This window comes from Mytilus edulis, chromosome 7, assembly GCF_963676685.1.
Source record: "Mytilus edulis chromosome 7, xbMytEdul2.2, whole genome shotgun sequence".
Taxonomy (NCBI): domain Eukaryota; kingdom Metazoa; phylum Mollusca; class Bivalvia; order Mytilida; family Mytilidae; genus Mytilus; species Mytilus edulis.
Genome location: NC_092350.1, coordinates 62,774,452 through 62,784,009, shown reverse-complemented (window position 1 = coordinate 62,784,009; position 9,558 = coordinate 62,774,452). Strand labels below are relative to the sequence as shown.

The 9,558-nt window shown below is 32.2% G+C and overlaps 1 protein-coding gene across 1 annotated transcript; it reads left to right on the top strand.

Annotated features, from left to right (window-relative positions):
- The first annotated feature begins 16 nt into the window (after window positions 1–16).
- On the top strand, window positions 17–9,509 carry LOC139481958 (resistance to inhibitors of cholinesterase protein 3-like). Its single transcript, XM_071265531.1, has 6 exons — window positions 17–249; window positions 3,897–3,988; window positions 5,720–5,866; window positions 6,549–6,738; window positions 7,397–7,533; window positions 8,897–9,509. Exons 1-6 carry the CDS (start codon window positions 63–65, stop codon window positions 9,182–9,184), a joined length of 1,041 nt encoding a protein of 346 aa, XP_071121632.1. The 5' UTR covers window positions 17–62; the 3' UTR covers window positions 9,185–9,509.
- Window positions 9,510–9,558: the final 49 nt, after the last annotated feature.

Here is a 9,558-nt window from a genome sequence, read left to right as displayed (position 1 = left end):
CGTGATCTTCAAACGAGATTTCGTTTTGTTTACTTTTCTCGTTGGCCTTTCTGCTGTCAGAAATGGAAAAGGTTGCAAGCACTAAAGTTGGGCATACACACCAGTCTGCTACAGGACTGTCTTCTGTCAGACTTATTGTTACTGTTGTCGTCATTGTAGCATGTTTTACGGCACTGTATCCTAAGTTTTTCCATCCTATTGTAATGAGAATGTTAGGAGTGCCTACTCAAAAACAAAAGACTGAGCCAAGTGAGTCTTAAAAGATTTGAAAACAAGCATTTTACAACATACATGCCAACCTTTCTTACATGCAATCAATAAATCAGAAAATGCACCCTTCAACTCATTTCTGGTACCCAAGGGCCATAAGGGGTCTGGTACATCTTATCGCTATTTCATATATCCTCGTGTCATATGTTTTCGTATGTCATATGTTTTCGTATCAACCACATTTCGTTGGTTTCGACTGCATAATCGTCATGATCGTACATTGTGGCATGTTTTTCGGTTTCTATATTTAGAACAACAACACCTCTACAACCATGACAACTTGAAGAATTTAAAACATATTCAACGTCGCTTTTTAAAGACGTTCATGAGTATATGAAAACATATGACGCTGTTTTTTGACATACAAAAATCGCAAAGTAATCGGAAACAGTAAAAAACCATAGTACAGTCAGGAATATAACTCTATAGGGTTATTACAGAAAAATAACAGACATTTGTTATTGTGGACTAAAAAATCAAAGAACTGTGATAACATATGTATGTTACATGTTTCAAAGGGACAATATACATCATTAGTTTAGTTAAAATGTATACAAGTTCTATTGGTATTACTATTGTCCTTATGTATACTTAACTATAGAAAGATATAACAGTTCATAGTTTGCCAATTTTGCATAGTACACCTATGTTATTACAGAAAAAATATGCCTATAATAATTAAAGGTTGTTATTACAGTTTCTCTATATCACTCCAAAGCATTTGCTCAAACATACATCATGCTTAATTACAATGTATTTTAATTTATTGTAAGAAATAATGACCAGAGCATGTAATGAGGTTCTGCGCAAGCTTCCCAGTAATTCCCAAGTGTCTCATAAAATAAGTTACATTACTTTAATAACTGAGCCTTGTTATTACAGCTAAGTTTATCTCTTAAAAGCCTCGTCTCATTGATTTATCATGGTAAATCAAAAATGTATTAATTTAATTAACAAATTAGTTATCAAGGCTATGCATTTAGTTTCTGCGCAAAGTCTCAAGAGTTCCCTAGAACCCATTATAAATTAAAATATTTTACAAATAACAAACATATGTTATTACAGATTTAGAAAATTTAAGAAATAAAGAGTAGACAACTCATGAAAGTATCTGTAATAACACACGCAAGTTATTTTCTGTAATAACCCTATAGAGTTGTATATCTCTGACTGATAGTAAGCCTAGACAAAAAAAATAGATACCTAAAATCAATCTACAAGACATGCTTTTTAAATTTGAGTATACACCTGAATAAAAACTCAACAGTGAAAACCGTTAGCAGTGAAAATTGGTATTAGTACAAAAACACATCACACAATGATAATTTGTCCGCCTTTACTGAACATCAAACAGGTTCCTGTAAAATTTTGATGTCACAACACAAAATATCTGACGCCACAATGCTAAAGTGATTGTTGTATGATGTCAAAAATCCAAGCGGTACAGATTTCAAGTCGGGAAAACAATGTAGCAATAAGGTGTAGGGGGTTGAGTGGGAGGCATCCTGATCACAGACTTGTTTATTGTTTTGTAAGAATCCTCTATCCAACCTGTAATTAAACATGTCCTGTCTGATTTTTTTTCCTGATTTCATGTGAGTTTAGACTTTCATGTGTCACGCTATTCCAAATAATTATGATGTCTAGGAAAGCTATTTTAAATTTTTTCCTTGATGCCTTGTTATCAATGTAAGGCATCAAAGAAAAAGAAAAAAATATAATAGCCTTTCAAAATTTCATAATTGTTTGGACTAGTGTTACAAAAAAATGGGCAATCCTTCATCATACCATAACTGACGGCAAAGGACTATTATCCAATTATTCCTATAGCTAGCTAAAAATGTATGTGTTATAGACCATACAAGTATTTGAACCGTAAGCGTACGGTCGGACCATATGAGTATACTCGTACGGTCCAGCTGACCATACATGTTTTGGTATCATATGGGTTAAATTAAAAAAAAAAACAATTACCAAAAATTTGTAGTTTCAGTTCTACAAGATTTTATTTTTACATTAGATGGATATAGTGAATAAGCGTACAATTGAAATTAAATGTTTGTTTAATTCTATATCTGAATCCTATTTTTGTACTCTCGCTCAAGTTGACACTTACATGACTTACTACCACAAGGAATGTTGTTTTTGTTATTTTACATTTACATGTTTGCAGTTCATGCATGCTCTTTTGCATATGCATTCTTTTTTTTTTTTTTTAAAGTTTCCAAATATTCTAAAACAATTCTCCTACGTTTTGTTTACATCCATTACCTTCAATTTCAATGAGCATACTGGCCTTTAAATAATGTATTACTGACATGCTAATTACAGGAGATTAACAGATTAAACTAGCGTGACCTTTTTAAAAAAGTTAAAATATTAAGTTTTCATTTAAATATCAATTGAACTTTTTATATTACAGTAATTTGAGATATAAGATTTGTTGATCTATTATTTACATTTGTATCTAATAAACTTGACCAACTTCTTAATGTTAGCCAGACCGTACAGTCCGACAATATTGCGTATTTTAAAAAAGTACGCATACTGTCCAGACCGTACGTGTACAGTCTAAATACTCATACAGTCTGGAACATATGATATAGTTATCCTACATGTATTACATGATAAATATATGTTATCAAGAATTCAGAGCTTTGGTAAACATCCATATTTGTTTTACTGCAAATAGATACAAGAAGATGTGGTATGAGTATGATGAGTGCCAATTCCACAATAGGACAAGTCACAATTTGTATAAAGTAAACCATTAAAGGTCAAAGTAGTCTTCAACACGGATACAACACATTTACACTTACTAAATTATCAATATAACATGTACATGTTTATAATGATGAACACATAACCATACCTGATCAGTCATTTATATAAGTTATTTTAATTTACTTGAAGAAGTAAAAAACAAGAATGTGTCCTCAGTACACGAATGCCCCACTCGCACTATCATTTTCCATGTTCAGTGGACCGTGAAATTGGGGTAAAAACTCTAATTTGGCTTTAAAATTAGAAAGATCATATCATAGGGAACATGTGTACTAAGTTTGAAGTCGATTGGACTTCAACTTCATCAAAAACTACCTTGACCAAAAACTTTAACCTGAAGTGGGACAGACGGACGAACAGACGGACGGACGGACGAACGGACGAACGGACGCACAGACCAGAAAACATAATGTCCCTCTACTATCGTAGGTGGGGCATAAAAATATACACATATATAAATTAATAATGTTTAAATAATCTCCCTTTAATTTTCTAAAAAATTTACTTGTAAAGTAAATTTTTCTTACAATCCTACAAATATTCTTAAGTTTTGAGATGTAAAATCAGGGCTTTAATGATTTTTCCTAGGTTAGCTCATATTTTTTAATTAGAGTTCATTGTTTCATCTCATTAATTCAACAAAGATTCACTTGTATAAGTAGCCTACAAATTTACTTATATAAGTATATTAATATTACTTCTTCAAGTAATTAAAAATAACTTGTACAAGTAGTACCCCTGACTGCTGATGATGATTATTTTAAAAAAAAATGTAAAAAGAAATGACTTTTTTGTAATTTTGTTTTGCATTTCATTACATTTTTTTCTGTTTATTTTTTTAGCTCATCCACCCAATAGACCCTCTCCTCATGGCCATGGAAACATGCATGGATCACCAGATCCACACCATGATGATATCAAAAGACACATGCGTGTAAGTGTTTTAAATTGTTTTGACATAAATAAAATTTACAATTTTTATAACTGCAGTGTACGTACAATGAACTAGCATGGCTATATTCAACCTAAACATGAATGAAATATTTGCCACCAGACATTCAACAACCAACAATTAATCGCAGTGGAATGAAAATAACAAGTTAAATGACTTTTATTACATAAATTTGTATTAGTTCAACTTATACATGTCATAAGGAATGGCTTGGTATCATATTTGAACACAGCATATGTCTTCATAACATTAAACTATATTTACACAACACAATCACATGATATAAACATGATATACTAACAATAGATTTACAACAGAAGTCATAGTCCAAACCTTTATAATTAAAAAATGTGCAAACTTTCTTTTATACTGACAACCAAAAGTGTGAATGTGAATACAAAAAAGCTTTTAAAAAATCATCATGTAAACCGTAAACCCCACATAATTTATAATTGTAATTCCTCAAAATTAAACATGACCTTTTTTAATGGAAAGCTGAGAAAAATCGTATCACACTTTATACAGTAAAAGAATCTATTGTAAAAAAAAAATTATGAAAGAGAGACGTAAGATTATCTGGAAAGAGCTTCTTCACTCAGTCAAGCTTTGTAAACGTACACAGATTTTACGTATCCGTTTATGGTCCATGTTTTACCATTGTCACGTCAACATCCGGTTTGAGAAAAATGTGATTTTAAAAACGAAAGTAAAGTTCTAGACAATGTCAATGTCATTTTGCACAAATAAAGAGTCTTAGGCAGATATGAGCACGCTGATATGCACACTTTGAATGATGCACTGCCAATTTAACAGTTTACATCCGAACATCAAATTCATATCAAAGTAAAGTTTTTAATCTAATGTCAATCATTGGAATGGCCATCTGATTACCATAATTGCCTTTTGTGACTTAGTCTTAAGGAATTAAAATCGGGATCAGATTTAAAATGTCTGGCTGGCTCAAATATTTTTTGGAAGCCCTGGCACAAAAAGAAAAATAATGAATAAAAGAAACAAGTCTACTAAACACTATATCTGCATAAAAAAAACATAGGTCTTAGTAATGAGATCCCCACTAAAAGCAAGTAGTGATGTCAGATGCACCAAGAGGGTGATCTGATATTGGAGTTAGTATTTTTTGTTGATATTTTTTTCTAATAAATTTTAAAAGCGAGATGAGCATAATGGGCCATTCCAGTTAATTTCTGACAGGTGGGGATGGATGGGGAGATTTTTTTGTATATCAGAAAAAAACATCATGAAAAACAACCTATCAGATCTATAAATTAAGACCTATCAGATGTAGAGTTTCTGTTCATATTGGGTGGATAGGCTTTCATGGGAAAATTTGACCTATCAGAATTTTTTACTGTAAGGATTGTATCCATCAGAATTTTAAATACAATACCAGATAATGCATGATATGAAACTGTCTACATTCCAAAGCACCCCTAAGATCTGAAATAGGTATTTTTTGTAACCCCTAAGATGTAATTATTTTTAATTATTTACTGCTGCAAGACCCTCAGAAATTTTTGCGTATAAGTGCACGTGTCAGATGAAAAAAAACAAAATTTCACCCCTAAGATGTATAAATTTTACACCCCTCAGAAAGGACCATCCATCCCCCTTTAGCAGATATTAACTCTAATGGCCCAATGAGTTTTATATCTATAACAATATAACACCATTTTGTTTTATTTATGAATTCAGCCAGGACCACATCCTGGAATGCGAGCAGCAGCTGAAATGAACAAACAGAATAAACAAGGCTCCTCCGGTAGGGGAGGCATGATGGGAATGCTACTTCCTGTTTATGCCTTTGGTATAATTGGATATCTTATCTATACTCTTGTAAAGGTATGTAAAAAAAAGGCATGTGTGCTTACTCATTGTTACTGTACCAATACTGACCCTAATGACTTTTTCTTTAAATTTGGAAATGGAAAACAATGCAAAAATTTTAGTTTTTATGTTCTAACTCAAGTTTGCCTCAACCAAATGTTATGAAACCTATGCACAATGCTTATTACCACAAAACACCAAACAAGTTTGAATATTGGGGCTGTCACTTTGACCGTTCTAGAGTTATATCCCTTTATAAATGGAAAAATTGCAAAATTTTTAGTTTCCGTTCTGTTACTTGAGTTTGCCTCAACCAAATGTTATGAATTATGCACAATGATTATTACCACAAGATACAGATCACATCATGTTTGCATTTGGGTGGTGTCGTTTTCTCATTCTTGAGTTATGTTCCTGTATTCATGAATGAAAAAAAATGCTGATTTTTTTGTTTTTATTCTCAAACTTAAGTTTACATCAATCAAATGTTATGAAACTAATATACAATGCTTATTTCCACAAAAACTCAGATCAATTCGGAACTTGGTTGGCATCACTTTTACTGTTATTGAGAAATGTGCCATTATTACATTAATTGTAATCAGTGGCATAATCTATGTCCCATTGACAAATCCCCATTTATTCTTGTTTTTAATACCAGCAGCCACTATCCTTAACTTTGATAAATATTTTCCAGGTGTTTGGTAAGAAAGATAAAGAAGAAAATGGCATGGGATATGGTAAACGTGGTATGTCCTTTGGCCAACAACAGAGTAGTGACAACAGACCAGTAGAACCTCAGCGAGAGGAGGTGGAGGACCAGGAAAATAAACTGAAAGGATTAGAAGACTTACTGGACAGAGCTTCAAATGTTGATAATAACATATGTAAGTTTGTTGATGAAATATATGTCTTGGGTAAATGTGTGTATAATACACAACAAAATAGAACTCAATGTTCTCCTCAAGGTCTTTGAGCATCATAGTAATGCGATGCTATATTTCTTGAATGATGCTAGTTTAAATGATTTTCTCACAAGTGAAAAAAAAACCTGAAAATTTCATGGAAAAAAACTAAAGACTTATAAACACAAAGTCACAAACCTCATAAAAAACTAGGGATGATCATGTTAACTATCGTTACGCCTTGAATATGTGACAAACAAAGATACTAGTGATTTCATGGTCCATCAACATTCATAGTTCTTTGAACACACACAAGTTTATACTGTCATGACTGTAGATTAATTTCTTTTTGTGGACTGGGTATTTATTGTTTTGGGAGATACATGATTTCATTGGTTTACCAAATTCTGTATATAATCCCTAAGAAAATGTGTTTTAAAGTTGTGGTTTACCTTTATACCTCATCCATGAAAATTGTTATCAAACAAATTGTTATGAATCTACTACATTAGCTGTAAATTCAAAATTAATATATATCACAATACAACACTATTAATTAAAAAATAGTTTCCCCAATCTATATTGGATATTATTTTCATTTTTTTTTTAACTATACATATATCTTTTTTTTTATGTTTAGCAACTGAAGAAATGAGAGAATTACAAAAAAGACTTGAAGAAACAGAAAAACAAATGTCTAAGATTCTGAATGCCATGCAGCATGTATCTACCAAAGTTGAGACTGTGGCTACTGATGATGTTAAAGCTCAAGAACAGGTATTTTGACCAATCATCTTTCAGCTCTTTTAAATATAAGGGAGACAACCCTTTAGGTAAATAAAATTTTATTTGTTGCTTCTGATGATGTTAAATCTCAAGAACAGGTATTTTGACCAATCATCTTTGAGCTCTGTTAAATCTAAGGGAGACAACCCTATAAATTAATAAATTGTCACTTTGATTGATTGATTGATTGGTGTTTTATAGCCACTTTCAACAATATTTTGGTATTTTGTGGCGGTCAGTTTATATTGGTGGAGGAAACCGCAGAGAACCTGGCCTTGAAGGCATAAAACTTTGCTCAGTGCTCAGAGCACAAAAATCATGCTCGAAACATGAAATCCAGTAATTTGATTGTTTGATTTTCGAGTCTGGGAACAAAATTCATGCTCGAAAGTTTTATGACTGTGTGACCGTGACATTCAGAAGGAAAATTGACACTCCGAATCAATGAAGATTGGAGTAAAAAGCACTGGCCAAGTGCAGGATTCAAACTCACCTCAGTATTGACTGGCTTGGTCCTGGGTGGCTGAGTGGTCTAAGTGGTTACTACTGTCATCACAAGCCAGTCAGCTACGAGGTTGTGAATTCGAACCCTGCTCCTGCAGGTGCACTTGACTCCAATCTTAATTGACTAGGACTGTCAGTTGTCCTATAGCAGTTCTGTGGTTTTCTGCGGGCACTCCATCTTCCTTCACCATCTGGCTGCCATGAAATAGCCCAAAATGTTGCGTTAAAGCACCTAAAATCAAATCAATCAGTAGTGTCTGGCTAGTGAGACAGTATTTTGACTCCTTAAACACCTCAGCCACCCACTGTCATTTGTAAAACCAAAGATGCAAATACATGGGAAGTCTGATAAAAAAAAAACAGCTGTTCATATTCATGAATATTTGAAAAACAACCCTGTGTGATAGTACTGTTTGGTACTTTCTAATGTTACTGACAGTAAATTCTAACTTTGTGCATTAAAATAAATTATTATCCTGGTTGCAGTGAAATAGCAGGAAGATAAAAACAGATTTTAAACATGTGCAATGTATATTGTAAAATTTTTCATTCTCACTTCATACAAGATCACACAAACAATAGATGTATTCAATTAGGTTGCCTGTAATGAAAATCGAACTTGTAGATCTAAATAGATGCATTTTATTCTTTATTTACACAAGTTGTTAAATAACAAAATTAAAATTTAAGTATAAAAAAGGTTCAACTAGTGTAATAACTATAGTGAGATAATAAATTAAAGCTTGCACATATTTTTTGACTATTGTGTTTGTCACTAAGTTCACTAGTTTTCAGAACTTTCAGTTCTTTGATTAGGTATTTTATGAAAATTGATATATTATGTTTACAGGCAAAAGCCAATGGTAACAGTTCAAGTGATTCTAGTCCTGATATCAGTAGTTATGAAGTGGTTGATAAGAATAAAGAAAAGAACTCTTCTAAAGTGGAGACAGTAAAAGCATCTGAAACCAAAGAAGACACACAGACAGAAACAATGGAGGATAAGGACAAGAAAGAGGAAGTAATGTCAGCAGACAGTGAGGAAGTTAAGGATACTGAAGAAGTTATTAAAGATAAACATGAAGAAGAGGAATCAGGTGTCCGTCAGAGAAAGGGTCAAACAGGGTCAACTGAATAATTATCTCTTCTTATGCAGGCTCATTTATTGTCTCCTTTTACATGTTTTATATTTGGGTTATGACATTCATACTTTTTAATAAGTAAGTGTTGGTCAAACTGCTATATAACCAATGATTTTTTTCTGACAAAACGGTTGGGTCAAATTTTATGAAATTTTTATATTTTTGTCAAAGGGTCACATGGGTCAATGTAAACATTTTGTCAAAATTTTATGAAAATTAAAGTAGCCAAATTAATCTTAGTCAAGGTGTTGGGTACCACCTTAACCCATTACATTTTTCACATAAGTTTAAATCAGAAATGGTTGTTAATTGATGCAATATTCATTTATTTATTATTTTAGATTTGCGCTGACACTGATTGAAAATGAAA

What these genes read in the sequence shown, in the direction of transcription:
- LOC139481958 (XM_071265531.1), top strand. Translation starts at nt 63, where the DNA reads ATGGAAAAGGTTGCAAGCACTAAAGTTGGGCATACACACCAGTCTGCT. An exon ending in TTATCTATACTCTTGTAAAG is followed by an intron (nt 5,867 to 6,548) that starts GTATGTAAAAAA and finishes AATATTTTCCAG; the next exon opens with GTGTTTGGTAAGAAAGATAA. An exon ending in ATGTTAAAGCTCAAGAACAG is followed by an intron (nt 7,534 to 8,896) that starts GTATTTTGACCA and finishes TTATGTTTACAG; the next exon opens with GCAAAAGCCAATGGTAACAG.